Source organism: Oncorhynchus mykiss, chromosome 6 (assembly GCF_013265735.2).
Source record: "Oncorhynchus mykiss isolate Arlee chromosome 6, USDA_OmykA_1.1, whole genome shotgun sequence".
Classification (NCBI taxonomy): Eukaryota; Metazoa; Chordata; class Actinopteri; order Salmoniformes; family Salmonidae; genus Oncorhynchus; species Oncorhynchus mykiss.
In genome coordinates, this window is record NC_048570.1 from 23,805,788 (window position 1) to 23,833,652 (window position 27,865).

Consider the following 27,865-nt stretch of genomic DNA (forward strand, 5'->3'; position numbering starts at 1 on the left):
ATCCACTTTCGTATCATGATTATAACCACAGATCATTTTGCCAATGCATTCTTAATCTAAATAACTACATTTAGCATTGTGTACACCTTTACAATCAACTTGATGCCCCAAATTAAAGACAAGCCTAAATCAATTCTCGGCATAGTTGTCCACGAAGTTTATCACAAAGCTAAGGACTCTGGAACTAAACACCTCCCTCTGCAACTGGATCCTGGACTTCCTGACGGGCCGCCCCCAGGTGGTAATAGTAGGCAACAACATGTCTGCCATGCTGATCCTTAACACTGGGGCCCCTCAGGGATGTGCACAGTGCCTTGCGAAAGTATTCGGCCCCCTTGAACTTTGCGACCTTTTGCCACATTTCAGGCTTCAAACATAAAGATATAAAACTATTTTTTTGTGAAGAATCAACAACAAGTGGGACACAATCATGAAGTGGAACGACATTTATTGGATATTTCAAACTTTTTTAACAAATCAAAAACTGAAAAATTGGGCGTGCAAAATTATTCAGCCCCTTTACTTTCAGTGCAGCAAACTCTCTCCAGAAGTTCAGTGAGGATCTCTGAATGATCCAATGTTGACCTAAATGACTAATGATGATAAATACAATCCACCTGTGTGTCATCAAGTCTCCGTATAAATGCACCTGCACTGTGATAGTCTCAGAGGTCCGTTAAAAGCGCAGAGAGCATCATGAAGAACAAGGAACACACCAGGCAGGTCCGATATAATGTTGTGAAGAAGTTTAAAGCCGGATTTGGATACAAAAATATTTCCCAAGCTTTAAACATCCCAAGGAGCACTGTGCAAGCGATAATATTGAAATGGAAGGAGTATCAGACCACTGCAAATCTACCAAGACCTGGCCGTCCCTCTAAACTTTCAGCTCATCCAAGGAGAAGACTGATCAGAGATGCAGCCAAGAGGCCCATGATCACTCTGGATGAACTGCAGAGATCTACAGCTGAGGTGGGAGACTCTGTCCATAGGACAACAATCAGTCGTATATTGCACAAATCTGGCCTTTATGGAAGAGTGGCAAGAAGAAAGCCATTTCTTAAAGATATCCATAAAAAGTGTAGTTTAAAGTTTGCCACAAGCCACCTGGGAGACACACCAAACATGTGGAAGAAGGTGCTCTGGTCAGATGAAACCAAAATTGAACTTTTTGGCAACAATGCAAAACGTTATGTTTGGCGTAAAAGCAACACAGCTGAACACACCATCCCCACTGTCAAACATTGTGGTGGCAGCATCATGGTTTGGGCCTGCTTTTCTTCAGCAGGGACAGGGAAGATGGTTAAAATTGATGGGAATATGGATGGAGCCAAATACAGGACCATTCTGGAAGAAAACCTGATGGAGTCTGCAAAAGACCTGAGACTGGGACGGAGATTTGTCTTCCAACAAGACAATGATCCAAAACATAAAGCAAAATCTACAATGGAATGGTCAAAAATAAACATATCCAGGTGTTAGAATGGCCAAGTCAAAGTCCAGACCTGAATCCAATCGAGAATCTGTGGAAAGAACTGAAAACTGCTGTTCACAAATGCTCTCCATCCAACCTCACTGAGCTCGAGCTGTTTTGCAAGGAGGAATGGGAAAAAATGTCAGTCTCTCGATGTGCAAAACTGATAGAGACATACCCCAAGCGACTTACAGCTGTAATCGCAGCAAAAGGTGGCGCTACAAAGTATTAACTTAAGGGGGCTGAATAATTTTGCACGCCCAATTTTTCAGTTTTTGATTTGTTAAAAAAGTTTGAAATATCCAATAAATGTCGTTCCACTTCATGATTGTGTCCCACTTGTTGTTGATTCTTCACAAAAAAATACAGTTTTATATCTTTATGTTCTAAGCCTGAAATGTGGCAAAAGGTCGCAAAGTTCAAGGGGGCCGAATACTTTCGCAAGGCACTGTACATAGTCCCTTCCTGTATTCCCTGTTCACCCACGACTGCGTGGCCAAACACGACTCCAACACCATCATTAAGTTTGCTGACGAAACAACAGCCTGATGGGGCCAGGACAACAACCTCTCCCTCAATGTGAGCAAGACAAAGGAGCTGATTGTGGACTACAGGAAAAGGTGGGCTGAACAGGCCCCCATTAACATTGACAGGGCTGTAGTGGAGCGGGTCGAGAGTTTCAAGAAACGAGGCACAGGTGCAAATAATAACTGGGAACAAGGGAAAACAAAATGGTCAAAAAGCCCAATGGGGGCATCTAGTGGCAAAACCCGGAACAACCCTGGCCAAATCCTGACATTACCTAAACTATAAAACCCTGTCCTCTGCTGCAAATGTCCCACTACGGACCCAACAGATAGCCTGTTTTACCCCAGCGGACTAAAACATGGCATTAGTTGTCTATCCAAAAACCACCATTAACTAATAACAGATTTCCATTCAAATTATTAGAAAGCATTGTTTTCATTTCAGTCTACCCAAACAATTTTACTCTATATTTTTAATAGCAACTCTGCTTCCCACTTATTAAATGTCCATGACTTTTAAATGAACATGTAATGCTCCAAACAACATGCATCCGCAACAGTTCACAAAGAAAAAATACATTTCGATGGGAGCTAATAGTTCACAATGATAGAGCCTCTTTCTGTCCACAACATCAATACATTCCTTTTGTAGCCTTATATCATCATGCAATAATTACCCATGTTTAATTATCAACTTTGATCATGGTCACAGATCTATCGCAATTGCCTATCCGCTATTATTAGAATTCATAAGATTTAGTAATTGTCCCTTCTGATAAGGCTACAGGTAATAAAACAAACACCTGCTTTAAAAATTGTTTTAACAAGCATATATTCAGTTCATAACCATATCATTAATATTTGATTCAGTGATATAAATTATGACATCATTCCTAGTAGCCTATTCTATCAGGCGATTAAGGAGTTATCAAAATTGAACTAAGCAAGCTGGAAACGCGTCCAGTTTATAGCTATAACTTTCTAAGAAAAAACATGGCAATAGTTGAAATCAGAAACAGTCAGTAACATAGACCCAATGCTATTGAAATGACCATCAAATTCCGCAAATAGCCCAATTATAACAGTCTGTTTGCAGTCTTAACATCTGGCACACAATTGACCAGAAAATAGCCTTGAAGTCAGATCAAGTGTTTCTCCACAGAGATTTCCACATGTGCAAAGGGGATTTATTCACAATCATAGCAGTCGAAAAAATTGAATCGGCAACCATTAACTCAAAACCAGATCTTGCGCCTTGTAATGAAAGCAGATGATCTTTTCTCATGCAACATATTTAAATGACTTTACTACGTCACATTAACTCCGCAAAGATAATTAGTTTGATGCAAACACTAATTTGGCATTGTGTGACGTATAAATGACATCAAGATTCCATCTTAATTCACTGTAATTGTATGTGATGCCGATGGGAAATGGCTAGCTAGTTAGCGGTGGTGCGCGCTAATAGTGTTTCAGTAGGTGACCTCACTCACTCTGAGACCTGAAGTAGTTGTTCCCCTTTGCTCTGCAAGGGCTGCAGCTTTTGTGGCGCTATGGGTAACGATGCATCATGAGTGACTGTGGTTGATGTGTGCAGAGGGTCCCTGGATGGGACAGGAGAGGGACGGAAGCTATATGGGAAAAGGATATATTCAATAAATATAGCAACTCATCTTTAACTGCAAAAAAATACATTTTTTCAGGCCTTAAGGGCAGTTTCTCTCAATGTTTTACCTGGATGGAAAAAATCCCATAAGCATTTAGACAGTCATATAATGCTTCAACCTTTTATCAAATGATCCATAAAAGGGGACCAACTCAGAAAAAACGTGTATTTACTATTTTCCCACCCGACATAGGTCTACGTCTGGGTGCACAAGTTAGTATATTATTTATCATTTAGTTCCATCATTACTTCATCAAATCTCTAGTAATCGATTATACACACATACAATTTGTCACGTTTCCACATTTTCACAGAATCCATATATAACGCTAGAATCTTAGGTACTCACATTAATGAACCCCTGCATTTCCAACGACTCCCCCTTGCTACATGGCAGCTCTGCAAACACTCCCAGCAGAATCCCAAAAATGTAGACTTCCAGAATTATAGACTTGCCCCTACCCCGTGATATTCTATGATGGGCAGTGATGGACAGAACCCCAAGATAACGCCATATATCGAAACTTATTATCCATATTTAAGTCACAAATTCCAATCTCATATTATGCTAATTTCTACATGTTATTATAGAAACTTCAGATGAACACTTATTTCTACACTCACACAACTCACATATCACATTCACACACACATAGGAACACAAACACACAGGAGAATGAGACAGACGAGGAAAACCCGGTAGCGCTGTTATTAGATTTCAAAATCTTGGTTTACTTGTAAATGGTTGCCAATATTACCCTCAGAGTAGTGCCTAATCAATGGACCCGAAACAGGATGTTGTCTCCGCACGGGAATGTTACCTATTGCAACCACTGTGGTACACCTCCTTTTATGTTGACCTAAATATGCAAAACTGCCTAAAGAGTACCTGTGTCTCCTATCTAACTATGTAACACGGTCCAAAAATCCAATAACAAAACACTCACAATACCATCTAACAATAGTAACCCAGGGCATGCCTGTTTACCTCATTTACAACAAAACATTTGATCAATTACATACACGTTACAAATTTAACTTCACCAAATCAAATACCCTCGCAAGGAATCACCTGCACTCTGGTCGCTCGTTCAAATACCCTTTGGTAAATGAGCTTTGCCAAGCTGAGTGCACTCGTGCTCTGGTCCTCCACTCCACACCACCTCACCAGATCCTACTGTGATCAAATCAGTACCACGGATCTGGAATCATGGTATCCCACAACTGGCTAATTAACAATTATGTCCAAGGATACCTCACTTAAACACACTTATCAATTCCACTAAGTCCTGCGAGTTACTTCAGCTGTGGCCCTCTTAAGGAAGATTTCGCTCCGAGCGTACCCTCAACAGGGGCTTCTACATTTAAAAAAAAATTATTTATTATTTTGTTAACCCTATTGATTAAATGAACCAATCTCACCTCTCTCCTTATGCTATGTTCGGAGGTGGTATCCACCCACCCCGTCTTCCTGTTGGATCCTTAGGCGGGTCTCAGTCTGCTCCTCCTCAGGAGTGCGGCTTCCCTGGGGTCCCAATTTGGAGCCCCCTGTGCACAGTTTTACCCAGGTCCTTGGGAACGGTCAGAGGGTGGAGATACACCTCCTGGCAAGCTCGCCAAGAATGTGTTGGAAATTCAACTCTTAATCAATAATGAGGAGCGGCTTAATTAATAATCAATCAAGGTATTACTTTTATTAAAATACTTCTAACAAGGAGGCTGGTCGCCCCACCCCCACAGGTGGTGAAGTGAGAGCCCCCTTAGTGGAGTTAGCTTCTGGATTATATGCTGTACACACATACACACACCATGTCAGGATAGGGCAGGATAGGTGCAACTTCAGATATGACGTACAATGGTTCCAAACACTAACCCCACACATCCCGTGCCAGACCTTGGGCCCCAAATACAAATAACTTGTTTTGTTCAGTACTAAGAACTTAGGACATTTGTTGTCACTTAGTTTCCACCTTGAACTAGGGGAGAGAACAATCTCCCTCTAGGTGGAGGTGACTGACGCACAAACACTGTGGAGACAAGTGATTGGTTCCCCATTATTCACGCCATCCCTTCACATGGTTTGCAATGAAGACACACAGGTCACATATGGAAACAATTTTTCCTTCGGACTTTCTTTGCCATACTCCCTGCTGATATTCTGCATAGCAACAGCGACATGTGATAGATAAGCATGACTTCTCCCCTCTCTGGACCCAATGGGACTGAGGCCCATTTGAGGGAGGAAGTACAGCTGCCAACACCAGAGGCCAAAAGGAGACATTCTAATAAGAGTTTCAACAGTTCAATCATAAAAGCATATTCCGCAGATAAGACATCTTAATTATCTTTACCTTTGTTACTTAGCTTATATGAGTTAGTTTCTTTAACTATCTCAAGCCCAATGCCTAGGCTTAAATAAGGATATTTTAGTACACAAGTATTAGTAGGGCTTAACAGAAAATGTTCCTCACACCTTATGAAAACATTCACTGACCCTTAAATACAGACCACTGTTGGATAGGCATACTGTATGTAATATCTGATTTGTCATGGGAGGGGTATTATATTAGCTGCGGTCTATCAAGTTGTAAATGATGGACAGATGTTGAGGTTACACAGAATGTTAATATCAAGTGTCACATATTATAAGAGCATCCTACTGTTGAAGCCCTGAACAGAACAGTCCTGAAAGCATTGACCTGGTCCTCTGTATGCCTGAGGGTGCAGAGGGAAGAGCTGGTCTGCTCCAGTTGTTAGAAACGGAGAGCTGTTGTGTTGTTATTGGGCCTTAATGTTTTACAAATGAAACACTCTGTGAGGAATCAGTAGCCCCGTTTATACCTGCCGCTAACATGCATCCTTTGTACTGATGCTGTCCTGATCTTGCCCGTTTACAGTTATAATATCTGATCAAAATCAGTTCACAATGCATTTTTAATTGTCTACACCTGTCTAAAAATGTGGGCACAATCCGAATGATCAGGACAAAAGACGCATGTAGAACCAGGTATAAACAGGGCTAGTGAGTCAGCTGGGCATGTTTCATAAGCATAGCTCATCCCTATTGAGATCTGCAGGGTATTTCCGCTGCTCTGTACCAGATTGTATTAGGAGCTGTCTATCTGTTTGGCTTCTTGCGGTTTTCCTTTTTTCCAGGGTGCTGTAGTATACAGGGGATGGAGCAAGATAATGGGATCAGTAAATGGCTCATTGCAGATACAATGCTCTTTCCTGTATCAATTTTTCTGAAGATGAGACTCCTCTTTTGTTTCTGTTTTGAGTGTCTGATTAGAGCAAGTACTGTTGATACAAAATATGTTTACTTTAATACTGTAAATTAATCAGAATTCATTCTAATAAATCTTTTGGTATGATTATCATTGCTGGTCCGGAAGTCATTAGAGTAGTAATTGAAGTAAACAATAGATAAATGGCATCGCTGTAAGATTGAAGGGACTTCGATGGCAATTGTAGAAACCATCATTGTGAATATACACTATATAGTATGTGGACACCCATTCAAATTAGTGGATTTGGCTATTTCAGTCACAGCCGTTGCTGTCAGGTGTATAAAATTGAGCACACCACCATGCAATCCCCATAGACAAACATAGGCACTAGAATGGCCCGTACTGAAGAGCTCAGTGAAAGGATGCCAACTTTCCAACAGGTCAGTTTTTCAAATTTCTGCCCTGCTAGAGCTGCCCCGGTCAACTCTAAGTGCTGTTATTGTGAAGTGGAAATGTCTAGGAGCAAGAATGGCTCAGCCGCGAAGTGGTAGGCCACACAAGCTCACAGAACAGGACCGGCGAGTGCTGAATCGTGTATCGTGCAAAAATCTTCTGTCCTGGTTCGGCTAGGCCCGTTAGCTCCAGTGAAGGGAAATCTTAACAATACAGCATACAATTACATTTTAGATGATTCTGTGCTTCCAACTTTGTGGTAATAGTTTGGGGAAGGCCTTTCCTGTTTCAGCATGACAATGCCCCCGTGCTTAAAGCGAGGTCCATACAGAAAGGATTTGTCGAGATGGTGTGGAAAAACTCGACTGGCTTGCACAGAGCCCTGACCTCAACCCCATCAAACACCTTTGAGATGAATCAACCCTATATTAATGCCCATGATTTTGGAAGGAGATGTTCGATGAGTCGTGTCCACATACTTTTGGTCAGGTAGTGTAGCTATTAAACAGAAAGTAAAGCATCACACAAAATGATCCTCACCTTGATTTAGCAGAAGCAGGCTTAATTCTATCATCTATTCAAGTGTGCTTCCTCCTAACTCATTATGCAAACATTATTGCTCTATCAGACAAAAAGGATGGGTAACGATCATCTTTGAATTTCAGATCAGTGCTAACTATTCACTGGACAAAGGAAGGGGATACAGCACAATGCATTTTATGACCTTTAAATACATTTTGTGATTCCCTTTTCAAAAGATACCCAGGAAGCCTTTAGTCATGAGCAAGGGGATACAGCAAGGATGATGCTGACCACACCGTATTTTATGACCTTTAAATACATTTTGCAATGTATTTTACGACCTTTAAATACATTTTGTGATTCCCTTTTAAAAGAATACCCAGGAAGCCTTTAGTCATGAGCTCTGTGAACATAGTAGATACAGCAAATCTGCTCATGTCTTAAAATATTCGCAAACAAGCGAACTAAGACTTTCACATGTATGATGTTTGACTTGCTCTGTAAGCAAGACCCAATCTACAAGATGTGGTGTGGGCAATCCTTGACTGTTACAGTGTATATGTCTGACCTAGATAGAACATGGCATTTGCGACCTGGGAGGTGTGACAGTCACACTGTGCTGTGACCTTATGGGAGCCACCTGGTGGAAATGCCACATTACCATCTGTGGCGGCTGGAACAAAAGGCCGGGGAGGAGAGGACCAGGGACAAGACCTTGTGACTGCCACCCTATCCCTGCCCCTGTGTTGCCCTGGTGCATGATGGGAGCTTAAGGTTTTTACTAATGGGATGCAACAACGCAGACAAACCACTCCACTGGCACACAGACACACAGTACCCCCCCAACCCCAAAAACTCTAGCCTAGCCACCCACATCAATCACCTCTCAAGTCTGCATAGCCGCTTTGTTGTTTACAGACACTGGTACACTTCCTCCTGCTGTTTGTGCCAATGACAGCGGCAGACAAGTCAAAACAACCCAAAGAGACAAACAATTAACTCATCACATTTGTTGCTAGCGGTGTCATTATTAAATCACCTGCACCCCCACTCAAACACTCAATCATGACTTTAACATAGAAATTAAACTTAACTCGGGCTCTTGTGACCCTTATGCCAATCTTACTCTTCTCTTTCTGTTACACTTCATCCTGCAAACAGTTGCTTAGAGTCAGTTTTTATTGGCAGTAAAATGTCATTCTAAGTATGGCACCACATACAGATACAATGACCCAGAGTTGACAAATAGTATAACAATGACACACAATGCTAACGTATACAGTGTGAGCAAAATATTTTCCTACCATAGTCCCATAAAACCATTACAACACCTTTGATATTTTTTAAACATACACATATTGTACATGAAAAGTGATGTCCTGTGCTACATTTCAGTGTACATTTAATGTCAGTGAAATGGGGAACATTTGTTGCTAGCGGTATGTCATTAGTTTATTAATACCTTGCCCTTGTGTGTCCTCTAATTGTTCCGGCAGAGGTTAGAGTGCTCATTTTCACAATGAAATAACTACAATAAATAATACAAACAGTTACAACAGTAATCAGACATTATACAACAGCAAACACACATTAAACACCCTCACACATATTCAATCAGACGATACCAGTATATTACATCCAGTTATTCAATTATTGTTAATAGCAGTTTGCTGAATGACCTTTATGTATATTATGGTGTCAGTGTGGTTAAGCTTCTGAAATATCATTGTGAAAAATCAATATTGATATTAGGATGAATTGGTAAAAACAGCTTCATGCATCAATGAGAGAATGAAATGGATCTGAAGTCAAATCCATTTCTCACATTTCTTAAAGTGCAATACAGCATGGAGCTCAGCTCCAGTTGGTAAACCCAACTGACCTATTATGTGCTATTTCATAGACCACCACTATCCAGCACTACACTCAGCCCACCCCGCTGATTATCAGTCCTGGTAATAGCCTACAACTGATATGTAACAGTCATGTTTCTCCCACAATAAACAAACACACATATAAACAAACGCACATATAAACAAACACACATATAAACAAACACACATATAAACAAACACACATATAAATGTTAATAACGACATATTAGTACAAAGGGTGTCAGTATGTGATTCCATTTGGTACGTTCCTCACTACAAAGAGATGAATGAGTCCACCCTTGGGGCTTGTCTGCACTGTCATTCATCCCACATGTGTTCTAAAATGATAATGACTAAAACAGCTAAATACAGTGGTGAATCTCAGAGTTTTGGCAACAGCGAACAATCAGTCTATTGTTGAGTCCTACCTGTTGTCTTCTAAGATGGCTTTATTCACCAGCAGTGCACTAAAATAGCCTGTGGAAACACAACAGAGCCCTGTTATGTGTCATCATTTACATCTACGTAGGTATTCACAAGTGGACATTTCGAAAGGGGGGCGGGGGGGGGGAGCAAAAAGTCTTGACTTAGCAGTTTTGCCAGAATCACGTGACGGTTCGTCGGCTGTATAGTCTGTTGAACTTGTTTCATAGCCTTTGTTGAGAGATTAACAGAGAACACACAATGTGGAGCTAGGCCCTGCCTGCCAGGGATAGTCTCAGTGACAGTCCTGGTAGAGAACCTGGTTGGGACCTACTGCTTCCAAACCAACAGCAGCTCATTAGACCACCAGCGTTATGCCGCTCCTCCGTCAAGCCGTCTGATCTGAAGTCCTTGGGATTTGCTCCACAGCTGCTACTTTAAGAGGGCGAGAGAGAGAGAGCACCTTTTCCTAAATTCTTCTAGCCCACCTCCAATGAAACCGCACCTCGTTCCCAGGAGCACCATCCACCAACACAGTAAGTCACCAACATAATCAGTTACTGCAGTGGTCTTGTGTTGGTTAACTCATAGATGGCGAGAGATTATTTGGTGGCTGTGTTGGAACGATGGTCTCTGGAATGTGTGGCGCTAAACATCCCTCGTGCCACAATGGGTGACTGGGCTCATGGTGTAAAGGGCAACATGGGAAAGGTAGGAACTTGAAGCTGTGGGAAGGCCTTTCAAACACAGCTGAACCGAGCCAGGGGGACTTCAACTCATCACCTCTCACAGTAGTGTAGTGTGAAGTCCTTTGAAATCTTTTTCCCCCCTATAGCCCATGGCTCCAGCTCGTCTTCATCTTCCTCCCCCTCCTCTTCCCCTGCCTCCTCCTCCTCCTCGTAGTGGCTGGGTTCCTCAATGGAGGTCTCCATGTGGTAGCAGTAGGGTTGGCCCTCTGTGTACTCATAGATGGTGGGCAAGCTGCTCTTCAGGCTGCAGCGGCGTCGCAGGGCCACTAACAGGGGCTGGGGCATGGTGAAAATGTCAAAGTTGTTGCCCAGATCAATCCAAGCCAGGTTGGAGAACTTCTTTGGGTCTTTCAGGATCTCAGTCAAGTCTTTGACTATGGCCAGGGTCAGCCGGTTGCCGTTGAGGGCCAGGGTGTTGAGTTTGGGCAGAGACCCCAGGACCGGTAGCAGGACACGGAGGTTCTCATCTTGGAGCTCAGTGAAGCTGATATCCACAGCCACCACTGCATCCCCACTGTTCTGAAGGTAGAAGGCCACGTGGCGAACATCTCGACTGGAGAGAGGTATGCCAGACAAGTCAACTGTGTCAGTGGATACTTTTCTCTGCAGGGTTGTCTTGAGACTGTAAAGAAAAAAATTGTTGGATATTGACCATTATTTGAGACATTCTTGGATATGAAAGTACAAACACTCAGTTAAGATATCTCAGAGCTTACACTCTTAGAAAAAATGGTTCCAAAAGGGTTCTTTGGCTGTAAGCCTGTGGAAATGGTTCTACATGGAACCCAAAGGGCTCTACCTGGAACCAAAAAGGGTTGTTCTCCTACGGGGACAGCCGAAGAACCCTTTTAGGTTTTAGATAGCATCTTTTTTTAATGAATGAGGGAAATAGAGGGGCTGAGTACTGACATTTTGGTCTTAACTGTATCATCTAAGTGTGTAAGCAGGGAGCATGGCCCTTGTGTCATATTGTGTTTCCTGTGATGTGTAAAGGAGGGGGGTTGGGCACGCTTGGAGCGGAAGGCTGATATAGATTCTGCAGCATGAGGATTTAGCAGTGTACACAGTGATGGGCCAAAACATCCGAAACATCCAAGCTCCTCATTCAGAGAATGAAAAGCATTGCCTTCCTTATTACCAGGAGCCAAAAACACTCACCATCTGTTTATATAACACTTCATTTGAAAGCCAAACCAACCTGTTTTAATGACTGAAACAAGAAAATATCTAGACAGACAAACGGCAGAAAAATGAGTTATAGATTTGGGATTGTGGCAACATGAGAGGGTGGCAGAAATATTTGATTGATAAAAATATTTAACACTTTAAGCCATCAAAGAGAAAACATGGAATTAACAGATTTTACCAGTGTAGAAAATGCATTTGATAGCGTAACATGCTGACCAAACCAGACAAGCGCGTGCATCCACTATCGCGCGCACGTTGATTTTGTCCACCCACACCAGAAGCGATCAGGACAAGCAGGTTGAAATATAAAAACAAACTCTGAACCAATTATATTAGTTTGGGGACATGTCAAAAAGCATTAAACATTTATGGCAATTTAGCTATCTATCTAATTTGTCCTGGTATATAAACATTGTTAACGAGCGCACTGAGAGTCAGGAAGCAAGTTCAGGGAGTGAGTGTTTTAATAAAATAAACATAACATAATACAAAACAAGAAAACACAAACAATGACGCCTGGGGAAGGAACCAACAAGAGTGACATATATAGGGCAGGTAATCAAGGAGGTGATGGAGATCAGGTGAGTGTCATAATGCGCTGATGTGCGTAATGATGGTGACAGGTGTGCGCGAGAACGAGCAACCTGGTGACCTAGAGGCCGGAGAGGGAGCACACATGACAGTACACCCTCCCGGACACGTGACTCCAGCCTCAGGACACTGACCAAGATGACGATACCGGGGATCAGGAGCGGACAGGTCACCTCTGCTAAGGCGCGGGAACCTGTCGATCCAGCTGAGGCGTGGGATGATGGTGACCTAGAGCGCCGGAGAGAGAGCATACGTGACAGTACCCCTACCTGGTGCATTTGGCTCCAGCCACAGGACGCCAACTACAGGGACGATCCCGTTCACCCAGCTGAAGCATGGGAGCCTATCGAGCCCGCTGAAGCATGGGAGCCTATCGAGCCCGCTGAGGCATGGGAGCCTATCGAGCCCGCTGAAGCATGGGAGCCTATCGAGCCAGCTGAGGCATGGGAGCCTATCGAGCCCGCTGAAGCATGGGAGCCTATCGAGCCCGCTGAAGCATGGGAGCCTATCGAGCCCGCTGAAGCATGGGAGCCTATCGAGCCAGCTGAGGCATGGGAGCATGTTGATCCTGCTGAGGTATGGAAACCCGTCGAGCCAGCTGAGGCAGGGGAACCCATCGAACCCTCTGAGGCATGGGAATCCGACAAACCTGCTGAGGCCTCCCAGGTAGCTTCGGTTCTGACACCCGGACCTGTCATCACCTCCAAAACAAAAACAACAACAATAAACACTACCTGATGCTTCCCTTTGGTGAGGCGGCATTCCGTAACGATGTGCGCTGAGAGTCGGGACTCAAGTTCAGAGAGTGAGTGTTTTAATAAATGAACATAACATAAAAGAAAACACGAACAATGCACAGACATGACACAGAAACAATGATGCCTGGGGAAGGAACCAACAAGAGTGACATATATAGGGCAGGTAATCAAGTAGGTGATGGAGATCAGGTGCTGATGCGCATAATGATGGTGACAGGTGTGCGCTAGAACGAGCAGCCTGGTGACCTAGAGGCCGGAGAGGGAGCACACATGACAACATTGGGTTGTTATTTTACCTGAAATGCACAAGGTCCTCTACTCTGACAATTAATCCACAGATGAAATGGTAAACCAAATTTGTTTCTCCTCATCTCTCCTTCCTTCAGGCTTCTTTGGACTTCATATGGCTTTTCTTCTTTGGACTTTATATGGTGGTTGGCAATCAACTTCTAAGTGACCCCAGTCTTCATTTCTCAGAACAAGAATAGACTGACGAGTTTCAGAAGAAAGTTATTTGTTTCTGGCCATTTTGAGCCTGTAATCGAATCGCCAAATGCTGACGCTCCAGATACTCACCTTGTCTAAAGAAGGCCAGTTTTAGTGCTTCTATAATTAGCACAACAGTTTTCAGCTGTGCTAACATAATTGAAAAAGGGTTTTCTAATGATCAATTTGCCTTTTAAAATGATAAACTTGGATTAGCTAACACAATGTGCCATTGAAACACAGGAGTGATGGTTGCTGATAATGGGCCTCTGTACGCCTCTGTAGATATTCCATAAAACAATCTGCCGTTTCAGGCTACAATAGTCATTTACAGTAACAAAGTCTACACTGTACTGATCAATTTTATTTTATTTTAATGGACAAAAATGTTGCTTTTCTTTCAAAAACAAGGACATTTCTAAGTGACCCCAAACTTTTGAATGGTAGTGTATGCTACTAAAAACCAATGAGAAGATGGGAGAGGACGGACTTGCAGCGTGTTGAGCATCACAAATAGACCCAGATTCTATTTCAGCGCCTGGCCACGCAGACGCTCGCGAGCAGTGTGTGTGCAATGATTGAATAACATGCATGTGTAAATTTATTTTGCAACGTTCGCGCAAGCAATGTGTCCGGTCTGGTCAGCATGTCAGTTGTGTTGCTTCAGTGGACAGAACAACTTCTCTGTGAAAGGCAGGTGTGGGTTCCATTTGATGTGATGTGGAAATTGAATACATTCAACATGTGACTGAGAAGCAAAACCTTAAGGCTGGATATCTGTTTCAGTGCATGACCTCACATCATGAGCCTATCAGAGAGAAATCCTCATGCCCTTTGAAAGATGACATTTGTGTGATCTTGGTGTCCACAGACGCTTAGATTTGTATTAAAGGCATTGCACCTTGATGTTGCTTTAGTGCTGACTTTCAGGAATTGGAATAGCATGGCAATGGCTCATTCTGAGCAATAAGGAAGAGAGCCCATTGATCTAATGCACTGTTCTGCTTCATACAATCACAATACAATTGTACACTGCATTCAGAAATTATTCAGACCCCTTGACTTTTTCCACATTTTGTTGCGTTACAGCCTTATTCTAAATGTATTACATTGTTTTCTCCCCTCATCAATCTACACACAATACCCCATAATCATAAAGCAACAAAACGTTTTTTTGAACATTTTGCAAATGTATAAAACATTTTAAAAATATGGAAATATCATATTTACATAAGTATTCAGACCCTTTACTCAGTACTTTGCTGAAGCACCTTTGGCAGTGATTACAGGCTCGAGCCTTCTTGGGTATGACGCTACAAGCTTGGCACACCTGTATTTGGGGAGTTTCTCCCATTCTTCTCTGCAGATCCTCTCAAGCTCTGTCAGGTTGGATGGGGAGCATCACTGCACAGCTATTTTCAGGTCTCTCCAGAAATTTTAGATCGGGTTCAAGTCCGGGCTCTGCCTGGGCCACTCAAGGACATTGTCCCGAAGCCACTCCTGCGTTGTCACCACAACATTTTGAACAGAAACGCAATGGTTCATTGAATCAGTCTAATGCTTCGAACACACCAACAAAAAAATGTTTCACTTTCTGCTACCAATTCTGTCAAGCCATCTAAATCCAACGTATGGACCACATCGAACGTACACACCACACCTCTGCAACGCAATGCTGCAAGGCAAACACAGCGTTTCATTGGAAATGAATGTAATTCTGGTGTACCAAAATGCAACTACGCTGTCGGTGTATTCGAAGCGTAAAACTTTGCACACACACTGCTGCCATCTAGTGGCCAAAATCTAAATTGCACCCGTGCTGGAAAAATACATTATGGCCTTTCACTTGCATTTCAAAGATGATGGAATATCTCTTACCAGATCTAATGTGTTATATTCTCCTACAGTAATTTCACATTTCCAAAAACTTCAAAGCAGTTCCTTTCAAATGGTATCAAGAATATGCATATCCTTGCTTCAGGTCCAGAGATACAGACAGTTAGATTTTAGGCAAAAATTAATAAAAGGGTCCGATCCTTAACAAAATTTTGAAAAAGGGCATTTTTCATATAGAGAGATGCTATAACGTATTGACATTTATTCACACCAGGCTTTATACTGCACAGTATAGTGTATATATGATGTACTGTGGAAGCAATGTGTGATGATGAGCAACATAAACTTCATCTGCGTATTCCCTGCTCCTCATACACATAATTTCTGTGCTCTAGGAACAAGAAAAGAAACGTCTCAGTCCCTGAATAAAGAGTGTCTCTCTCTCTCATTTATGGCCTTTTTAAAGGAATCAATATTGTGGCCATTAAATACAGAGGAATTTCTTATGAGGGTCTGAGGGTCACTGTAAATTAGAAGGCTCATTGTTGAAAAAACACAAAAGTACTGTTTTTAATTACCTGGGCATGTTAATCTGCTAAATATATTGACTGTCAAAATGAAGAGCCCCTACAGAGACAGATTGCGCTGAAAAAGTATTCCTGCTATACACTATAGTTGAGAATAATTTCTTCAAGGAGACCATTTTCTCCACACATCTCCCTTGGGCTACTGCACAGCTCACATAATTTTGTTTTTGCAAAGTCATTAATGTTTAAAGCACCACTCTCTATTATTCATCTGTTCATCTCCTGTCTGGACTACTGCAAGACACTGTTGGCTGGGCTCGCCGCCTGGTGTTCAACCTTTCCAAGTTCTCCCATGTAACCCTGCTCCTCTGCACACTCCACTGGCTTCCAGTCAAAGTTCACATCCACTACCATAAGACCATGGTACTTGTCTATGAGAAGCAAAAGGAACTGCCCCTCCCTACCTTTAGGCGCTGCTCAAACCCTACACCCCAACCCGAGTACTCTGTTCTACCACCTCTGGTCTCTGGGCTCTCCCACCCTACGAGAGGGCAACTCCTGCTCAGCCTGGACTCTGCTGTACGAGCTCTCCCTAATTCTAGGACAGTAGAGTCCCTACCCATTTTCCAAAAACATCTGAAACCCTACATATTCAAAGAGTATCTTAAATAATCCCACAGCACCACCCCCCCCCCCCCCCCCACACACCCCGTCCTCCCCCCAAAACAACTTGCCTTTCGTTAACTAACACTTGCACCTGTATTTTCCCCCTACTAGCACTGACTGCTGATAGCTACTTTATTGAGGAAAAAGGTACTTATTATGACTGAGATATGTGGTTGTCCCACCTAGCTATCTTGAATGCACTAACTGTAAGTCACTCTGGATAAGAACATCTGCTAAATGACTAACATTTAAAAGTTCCCTTCACAGCCACAGAAACACTGTGGGACAGGAGCAGAATGTCATGTCGAGTCAGACTGATCAGTCAGGTTACCGCTCCTTATTGCCCCCTCTTCACCCCAGGTGTCTGCTGCAGGTCTGACATTTCAACATGTGACAGACAGACAGAGAGGAAGTGGCCATGCAAGGTTTCCAACTGTCATAATCCTCAGCTGTCTCCTGTGTGTACAAGGGCCCTGTGGATTGACCCGCCATGTTATGATGTCCCTCAGATATACTGAACCTGTATCCTCATTAATGTCATATACAGTAGTATACAAATAAATCAAATCAAAGTTTATTTGTCTCATGCGCCGAATACAACAGGTATTACAGTGAAATGCTTACTCACAGGCTCTAACCAATAGTGCAAAAAGGTATTAGGTGAACAATAGGTAAGTAAAGAAATAAAAACAACAGTAAAAAGACAGTGGCGAGGCTATATACAGTAGAGAGGCAATAAAAGTAGCTAGGCTACATACAGAAACCAGTTAGTCAGGCTGATTGAGGTAGTATGTACGTGTAGATATGGTTAAAGTGACTATGCATATATGATGAACAGAGAGTAGCAGTAGCATAAAAGAGGGATTGGAGGGTGGTGGGACACAATGCAGATAGCCTGGCTAGCCAATGTGTGGGAGCACTGGTTGGTTGGGCCAATTGAGGTAGTATGTACAGTACATGAATGTATAGATAAAGTGACTATGCATATATGATAAATAAAGAGTATGTCTAAACCTATGAAGAGGAATTTGCAAATTAGCCAGGAGAGAAAAACCTCGTTTTAAACAGAATATGCCATGAAAGATCTGTGTATGTAGCTATAGCAGTTAAATGTATTGTGATGAGACTTTATAGTTGGTAGTTATTATGCATTTGTTTAGCAGGGTGGTATAGCTGCCTATCTGTGTGAATTGCATAGCATTCGATTTGTGACTGCTTGTGCAGTAACTCCTATCACAGGGCGGCAGGGTAGCCTAGTGGTAGCCGAGTGTTGGACTAGTAACCGAAAGGTTGCAAGTTCAAATCCCCAAGCTGACAAAGTAAAAATCTGTCGTTCTGCCCCTGTTCTGAAGCCGTCATTGAAAATAAGAATTTGTTCTTAACTGACTTGCCTAGTTAAAAACAGTTGAATCAGCAATAACATGTAGGTTCAAGAATATTTTAGCAGAAACCCTTTATTTTGTGATTTTCTACAACTCAACTAACTTTGAATAGGGGAACACCTAGTGCCATTTGAGTGTTGAATACGGGTGAGTGTAGTTTCCCTAGAGCGGAACATAACAAGCAATGGGAGGTGATGACTAATGTTTGTCCTGCTGTTTGCCTCAGACTGTGTGAGACAGTCGCTCTCTGCAGGATTTATGGAGACAGCTGAATGAATCAGTGAAAATAACCACCTCATCTACAAGTTCCACATGGGAAATTGTCCTCTCACATTCTAAGATTCTGTCAGTGAGTCAGTCTCAACATAATCTAATGTCTCTCCTAAATCAGGGGGACATCAATGTCTGTAGGTGCATAAAAGCCTTGCTTGAGTTTAACTGTACATTAGTTGAGCAGCAAGACAAGGAGATATTGGAATCAATGTCTTGTTTCACTTGATCCTCATGTTACTATCATTTTGATACTTACTCATTATTCTCTGTCTTTTCATGCTGTTACCTCAGACTGAAGCACAATGAGAACAACTCATCAGATCATGTTCTCTTCTGCTTATTTTCTATTCATTTAGAAAATTGATTGTTTCCACTGTCAATCCATCTGTAAAAATGTAAAATTAGCAATTGCTGGAACAAGTGTAGTCACATCCTGCTTTTTTCGTGTATAGAATTACTAAATACCTAGATACAGAAGAACTTGTCAATTCATTTGCCACCTATTTCCATATGAATTATTTGCACATTAATGCATTATGATGACAAGAAAACTGGTTGATATAAATAACCTGTTTTCATCTAATGGATTTTATTTTTATACAACCCCTCTATTTCCTCCCAACCAAACTGACCACTTTTGTAGTCTGTATGGAGACAGCCTGTTCTGAGTCAAAGAGGACTGAAACCATTGCACAATTCATTGCTGTGGTGACAGCAGCACCACACAGAGGAATGACTGACACTTCTAGTTGCATCTATGGTCCTGCCCTGCCAGTCCAGAGGCCGCTGTGTCCCAGCCCTAGTGAATGTCAGCCAAACCCACTCAAAACCCATTTAGATGATGTCTAGGGTGGTGGTCAGAGGTCTGGGTGTGGCACTGGCACCATTTCAAATGGCGGTGTTAAGATTTGGGCAGTTTGGGGAGTCAGGGTTCATGGAGCAGTGGCTCAATGTGTAAAAGACTTATGGCAAGACGGAGGGGCTTACCAGGCCTGGGACTTCCGTCTGGACATGCTCTGTCTGAGCCACTTGGAGTGAGGGGTCAGGTGGTAGATCAGCTGTCTGCAAATCTTATCTGACGACTTGATGGTGTCAGCATCCTTCTGGGGGTAGATAAATCACCCAAAACACAGAATGAAAAGTCAAGTACAACAACCAAAGAATAGCCTGTTTTTAGTTTAGTTCCAAATATGGTTGTCACTCTTTGAGACCACATGAAGTATAAACAAAACACAGCAAGTATAAACAAAACACAGCAAGTATAAACAAAACACAGCAAGTATAAACAAAACACAGCAAGTATAAACAAAACACAGCAAGTATAAACAAAACACAGCAAGTATAAACAAAACACATAAAGTATAAATAAAACACAGCAAGTATAAACAAAACACAGCAAGTATAAACAAAACACATAAAGTATAAATAAAACACAGCAAGTATAAACAAAACACAGCAAGTATAAACAAAACACAGCAAGTATAAACAAAACACATAAAGTATAAATAAAACACAGCAAGTATAAACAAAACACATAAAGTATAAACAAAACACAGCAAGTATAAACAAAACACATAAAGTATAAACAAAACACAGCAAGTATAAACAAAACACATAAAGTATAAACAAAACACAGCAAGTATAAACAAAACACAGCAAGTATAAACAAAACACAGCAAGTATAAACAAAACACAGCAAGTATAAACAAAACACAGCAAGTATAAACAAAACACAGCAAGTATAAACAAAACACAGCAAGTATAAACAAAACACATAAAGTATAAACAAAACACAGCAAGTATAAACAAAACACAGCAAGTATAAACAAAACACAGCAAGTATAAGCAAAAAACAGTACATTATGTAACTGCTACATCTTTGAGAAACGTTATTGATTGAAATACAGCTTTAGATCATGAAAGGACATTTTCAGCTCAGTGTTCCCTTATTCTTAAACCGTTGTTAATCTCTGTCATTCTAGACCGTTCAAAACAACTGGAACAGGGTTCTGTTATTGAATGCTACATTAAGACTGTTGCCTTGAGCTGTTCCTGAGCAAAACACAATTTAGGTGCCTTGATGGAGCAAAGTAAAAGTAATCAAAGGCTGTGTGCAACAGTGTGGAAAACAGGAGGGACGGTGAGGAAATAAAGATGCTATTTCTATTCATTGTCTGTTATGTAAAGTCGGTTACTTTCGGCATCTCCATCCCATTTCAACATCATTTGCCATCATGTGTAAATGTTGCATAACTGAGAGATTATTCTATCATTGCTTTATCAATATTTTTATGTAAACAACATCCAGTTGGTCTGTATGGTAATAGCACACAGACATTATTATAGGACCAATCAATGTGAAGCCAAACCACGAGGAGAAGCAGTTGCAAGACAATGTGGAAGACCTTCCCCCATAATGATTGTATTGTAACAGCATTTCATTCTATTCATGACTCGTTCTCTTGACGTCTTGATTTCTGGGAGCTTGATTCCAAGCCAAGCAGACAATACGCCATGAGATGAGTGTTGTGGAGAGCTTACCTTCTTGGGACACTGCATCTCACGAGCCAGGCTGAGCAACAACTCATGGGAGATGGGGTCCACCAGGTTGAGAAAAGCAGCATTCTTATATAAGATGTCATTGAGGGATGTGCCTTCCAAGCCCAGATCCTGCCAAATCAGACAAGAAGAGACAGTATAACTCAAAGAGCCTTTTTGTATTTCATGAAAACAATGAATTGTGTAAAGACAGCAGCATTATCACAGACACACCCGACTGGTAGGCTATATTGTGAAATGAAATATGATCAAATCGACGCATCTGCTTTAATGACATTAAACAATATATGGTATAAAGTGGGTATTGAGTGTCACGTTCTGACCTTAGTTCTTATGTCTTTGTTTTAGTATGGTCAGGGCGTGAGTTGGGTGGGTTGTCTATGTTCGTTTTTCTATGTTGGGTTTTGTGTTTGGCCTGGTATGGTTCTCAATCAGAGGCAGGTGTCGGGAGGAGGAGAGGAGGGAGGAGGGAGATTCTCATGGGAGGAGATTCTGGACGGAGAAGGACCCTGGGCACAGGTTGGGGAATATCGCCGCCCCAAGGCAGAGCTGGAGGCAGCGAAAGCTGAGCGGCGGTGGTATGAGGAGGCAGCACGGCAGCGCGGCTGGGACGAGAGGCAGCCCCAAAAATTTATTGGGGGGAGGCATACGGGGAGTGTGGCTAAGTCAGGTAGGAGACCTGAGCCAACACCCCGTGCTTACCGTGGAGAGAGGTGGACCGGGCAGGCACCGTGTTATGCCGTGAGGCGCACGGTGCCCCCGGTGCGCAGGCATAGCCCGGTGCGTTACATCGCAGCGCCTCGTATCGGCCGGGCTAGAGTGGGCATCGAGCCAGGTGCCATGAAGCCGGCTCAGCGCATCTGGTCTCCAGTGCGTCTCCTTGGGCCGGGGCACATGGCACCAGCCCTACGCACAGTGTCCCCGGTTCGCCAGCACAGCCCAGTGCGGTCTGTTCCACCTCGCCGCACTGGCCTGGCGACGGGGAGTATCCAGCCAGGTAGGGTTGTGCAGGCTCGGTGACCTACAGTGTGCCTCCACGGTCCGGTCTATCCGGTGCCTCCTTCACGCACCAGGACTCCGGTGGCAGCCCCACTCACCAGGCTGTCTCTCATTCTCCTTCCTCCAGGTGTTCCCGTCTTTCCAGCGCTGCCAGAGTCTCCCGTCTGTCCTGAGCTGCCAGAGTCTCCCGTCGGTCCTGAGCTGCCAGAGTCGCCCGTCTGTCAGAAGCTGCCAGAGCCGCCCGCTAGTCAGGAGCTGCCAGAGCCGTCCGTCAGTCAGGAGCTGCCAGAGCCGCCTGTCAGTCAGGAGCTGCCAGAGCCACCCGTCAGTCAGGAGCTGCCAGAGCCGCCCGTCAGTCAGGAGCTGCCAGAGCCGTCCATCAGCCAGGAGCTGCCAGAATCGCCGTCACTCCGGCGCTGTCGGAGTCGCCCTTCACGTCGGGGCTGCCAGAGTCTCCCGCCTGTCCAGTGCTGCCGGAATCTCCCGTCCATTCAGGACCCGTTGCTAGGTCCCCAGTCCGAGGTTGGCGGCGAGGATCACCACTCGAAAGGCGCCATGGAGGCGGGTTAAGAAGCGGGTAATGACTATGATGGAGTGGGGTCCACGTCCCGCGCCAGAGCCGCCACCGCGGACAGACACCCACCCAGACCCTCCCCTATAAGTTCAGGTTTTGCGGCCGGAGTCCGCACCTATGGGGGGGTACTGTCACATTCTGACCTTAGTTATTTTGTTATGTCTTTGTTTTAGTATGATCAGGGCGTGAGTTGGGTGGGTTGTCTATGTTCGTTTTTCTATGTTGGGTTTTGTGTTTGGCCTGGTATGGTTCTCAATCAGAGGCAGGTGTCGTTCGTTGTCTCTGATTGAGAATCATACTTAGGTAGCCTTTTCCCACCTGTGCTTTGTGGGTGATTATTTTCCGTTTCAGTGTTTGCACCATTCGGGACTGTTTCGGTTTTCATTTTGTTTCTCTTGTTCTTTTTGTATTCTGTATTCATTCTCATTAAATTACATTATGGATACATACCACGCTGCATTTTGGTCCTTCGATCCTTCCTACTACTCCTCCTCAGAAGTGGAAGAAGAAAGCTGTTACATTGAAACTTCCCAGAGATAATAATGTTGATGCTACTGTAGATTGGACACAGATAAGCACATTTTTTTGTTTTTGTTAAAAAATATGAATTTAAAGGGGGCGAAGGCTTTCATCTGAAGAGAGCTCTACCTGAATACTGTAATGTGCTTAATGTGCCTTGCTCCAGGCAGAAGCATTTCTTTTGGGATATCCACCCACACCTCAGTGATTTGGAGTTGCAAAGAGCTTTAGCGTACCACAGTATTGCACACCCTGTATCTCTAACTTTAGCACTAACTGGTGTCCTTATGATAAATCCTGCAGTATATGAGAGTTCAATAAACATTCAATAATGGATGAGCATTTGCTTCTTCTTTTGATGTTTAATGAAGCCTTTTGTTTAGGCCTGCCATTGGGCAATACATTCTAAACATTAGTCTAAAAACAACTTATCCATGAATGGTGCAGGCAATTTTTTTTTAGGGTAGACTGACACGAAAGAGTTGCTACATGACAGGTAAAGTTAAAGGCATATGAGTGAGACTGCTGCCCGTAACAAGCTACAAATCAGAGCCAACTGGATTAAAAGATGTGCATACACCTTTTAAGACGTGAATTAAGAATTAAGTAAGGAGAGAAGAAATGGAACAGAAAAGAACAATTTTCACAGGCTGAATAAGATAGCTGTCATGAGCCTCAGTTCTACAAAGGCCTAATTAGCCTGCGGGGTAGAGATAGACGTGCACATTCAGCGAGATATGAGAGACAGGGAGGATGGACACACACACACACACACGCACACAACAAAAGGCCTTGATTGCAAAGGACAGTTTGAGTGTGAAGCCGGCAGACTTCCCTTTTAACAAGAGCAACAGTAAACACAATCGAGACACAAAACGAGCCAGATTCTCCTTCTCTTTATTCGAGAAGACAGGTCTAAAAATAATTCCCTTCTGTTTTGTTTGTCCTTGTGGCCCACATCTGATCATCTCAGAGGCATTAAAACATGATCAATACAGAAGTAACCACACCAGGTCTGAAGCAACGAGGAGTCTTTTTTAATGGGATGTTGTGAAGAATAGACTTTACCACTTTACTGCACATGCAACATGATGAACTCAGTTGCCTATACACGTACATGTTCATTCAGTTGTTACAGTACCTCTAACCTAACCATAGCACGCCCGTTAACTCTACAGTGGATGATGGATCACCTCTTTTAATTAAGTTACAAACCAGAATGTAATTTTTGAGACCCGTCTCCATTTGCAACAGCCTGAATGCTGATAATGTGAGGCGTATTCAATCAAAACAGGGTCCCCTGTGATGTGGCTGTCATGCCGTTTTGGCCCCCTGGGTTATCTCTGTGCCTTGATTAAGGATCTTCTACGCTCTCCTCTATCAAGTCCTCAGCGTAATTAACTACAGATTGGACAACGTCTGATAGAGAGAGGGGCTTACGCTTGAGCTAAAAAAACAGGTCTATCACAGATACTGTTACAGCGCATCAACAGTCTTATTGTCATGCCCTCGGTATTGTTATTGAAATGACTATTTTCAGCTGATAACATGTTTTGAAATCTTGATCATTCCTTAGAAACATGATGCGTAGATTGCGAATAAATAGAGCAAAATCCAAACTTGACACAATGGTTTCTGCTTGGGAATTTTCAAGCCATCATGCATTCCTGTGTCTTAGTGTGCTACTAACCATGACTAAGCATGTTGTGTAGCAATCATTACCAATTCGATGGTCCAATTAAATGTATACAAATACTATGTCAATGCTACCTTCTATATTTGAGCTATGTGAATTGACATATAAATATATCCTGTATAGCTGAGGCAGAACTTGAATTGATCCATATGTAAATGATGTGATTTTCTGTATTTCTGGAACCATAGACTGTTCATTCTCCTGCTATAACTGCCGAGGTCCATTACAGAGAATGGTCTGGCAGCAAGATGCAGTGGCAAATGAACTAACCTTATTATCAGACATTTAAGGACAAAACACAAACAAAATAGGATTTAATTCAATTGGTAAAAATCAGGTTTTCCTACAAATGTCAATACTAAGCATTTTACATTATCATTACACGTGTGGAATGGCATAAGATAATGTAGAAAAATAGGAACATTTTGTTAATAAAAAATGACTTCTACAGACAGTGACACAGTCCCATGTGACACCACTGCTGTTGCACTTAGCATTGCCTATTCATGAGAATATATGCCAGATTCACTCTATATATGGCAGAGTCACTCTAAACTGGTATGGCATCCTGTTTCTGCTATTATTAGAAAATCTGAAAAAGGGCATGCACTCAGACAAATCTGTGCAATATGCTATGTATATCATATTGTGAATAGTAACTGTGATAGTTATTTGAAATAGCAGCAGCACCTGCATACTATGGTTTATAGCGGTGCCAAGGACATTACCAGATGACAGAGTTGACAGTGAGAGTGGTGGGCGGGCCTAATAGTTTACAAACACCTCCTTCCATAACGGGTCAATAGGAGGAACACCTGTGGCACTCTGTTGGCAGGTACTTAAAATGGAGGTGAAATAATGTAGCGCGCCTACAAAATGTGTAATATTCTGACTCATCCACGACAGTCTAAATTATGCTCTCTACATATGGGGCAATGTATCTGTTTGAAATATTAAAATCAAAATTGTTAGGATGGGATTGACCAAACACATGATGATGATCAGCAGCGCACACTAGTGATGACAGCTATTTGTCATGACAGCAGATCGATGCAGGCGACGTCAGCCTACTGTGCGCAATCATGCTTGATTCGTGTGCAATAATTCCAATTAAATGTATGTAGATACTGTAGTGTGTCCTCACCTTCCTCAATAGTTTGAGCACGTCGGTTGCCTGATCTATCCTGCGATCACGGAGCAGCTTTTGTATGTCTCGGATCCATGCCACTCGCCTCACGTAGGGACTGTGGTTGGACCTTCGCAGCATCCCCGGCAGTTTGTCTGATTTCAGAATCATTGTAAAAAGAAAGTCGCCGCTGCCTCGACTTCCACCTCTGTCGCTTTCTCCTGTGCTGTCAAGATGCTTGCGACCCCTTTTCGTAAAATTCTCATTGTCCAGACTACTCTGTCTGCTTAATCTAGAACCCATATTTCAGTATTTATATCAACAGTAGCCTATTTTACAATTGCATAATTGCACTACATTAATATCTAGAAATATAAATATTACTCAGTTCAATAGCCCATATATTATCTGTAGTCTGTATTGTCGTTGTCAGACGACAACCTCCAATACAGAGAGCAACAGAACAATATTCCTGATTTACCGGATATTTAATGACTGTCTGTTGCGCGCATGACACATTTACGAGGACAGACGAATGCTCTGTTTTTGTTTTGATCTCTGATGGTCTACGTGTGCCAGCTTGGTCAGGCGGTGGATGCTCTTCTTGTCATTCCCTGCCTGTCCCTTTACGCTGTTGTTTAGGTTTGTGCTGTGTTGCACAGTAGACACCAGACTCGTGGCGCGCATAACCAATCAGAGCCCTCTTGTGGCATTGCACGCTGCACGAAGTTACGACACGCCCTTCTCAATTTCAATTTAGAAAGGTTTACATCTGAAGGGCAGCAGAGTACACATCATTTATTATTGCACACCTATTGTAAATGTGTCTATAACTTTACAACCTTAATTTACTGTGACACTGAACCGTATTTCCGTATTTCCACATGGATGGTTGTTTGCGTTGGCTATTTTAGCATGTAAATCTTGGTTGGACAAACAAACAAAAATTGTGGGATGCATGCCAGCAAAGCCACTACACAACACAACACTAAACAATGCATTCATTGAACTATAACGGTCAAAACGGTGCCCACAAACTGTTAGGGTCTACACAAAGCTGTCCCAACAGTAGAGTCCCAACACCTTACCACTGCTACGCCTGGCTTTCAGCAGAGCCTTATCTGGCAGCAAAACAGTTCATTCAGCCTCATTTACTGCTTTAAAAAAACATAGCTGATGTGGCTGACTTGCTTAAACAAATGTGGTTTCTACTGAAAATTGAGATACATATTATGGCGTAAGGGGACAACAAGCAGATAAGTGGCAATCCGTAATTTTGATTTAGACGTTATTGAGCGAGCTAGGACGGACTTGGTCAATATAAATATTTGTTCAGCACTTTTGATATGTAGAGTGACAAAATTCAGAAGATGGTCCGTTCTTACATTATTCTCCCTGTACACCAAGTCAGAACTGTAGGTTAAATACAGGGGGCATGTAAGCAGACAATGAAAGCTGTTACAATATTTTATGATTACATTTCTCTAAAACAGGCTATAGGCTACATGTCCACCACCAAGTCAGAACAGTAGGCTAAGTTATGAGGGGGAAAGGGACCAAATTATTAGGGTGAGGCACATGGCCTACTAACAACTTACTACACAGCATACACTTAGTGTTACTTTCTTAGCTACAGTATACATATATCCCTGGTATATTACATCATTTATGCAGTAGCATACAATACAATGCACTTTTGGACTCACCTTGTTGTGTTGTGTTCACTTAAACAGGAATTTGCGTGGCTGTTCTTCTTGTGGGCAAATT

At 42.7% G+C, this 27,865-nt stretch overlaps 1 protein-coding gene across 1 annotated transcript; it reads right to left on the bottom strand.

The window, feature by feature from the left end:
- Positions 1–9,014: 9,014 nt before the first annotated feature.
- Positions 9,015–26,754, bottom strand: LOC110525558 (leucine-rich repeat-containing protein 75B). Its single transcript, XM_021605771.2, has 4 exons — positions 26,117–26,754; positions 21,167–21,295; positions 19,613–19,728; positions 9,015–11,540 (listed from the first exon to the last, which is right to left on the bottom strand). The coding sequence occupies exons 1-4, from the start codon at positions 26,399–26,401 to the stop codon at positions 10,949–10,951; spliced, it is 1,122 nt and encodes a 373-aa protein (XP_021461446.1). The 5' UTR covers positions 26,402–26,754; the 3' UTR covers positions 9,015–10,948.
- Between the last annotated feature and the right edge of the window lie 1,111 nt (positions 26,755–27,865).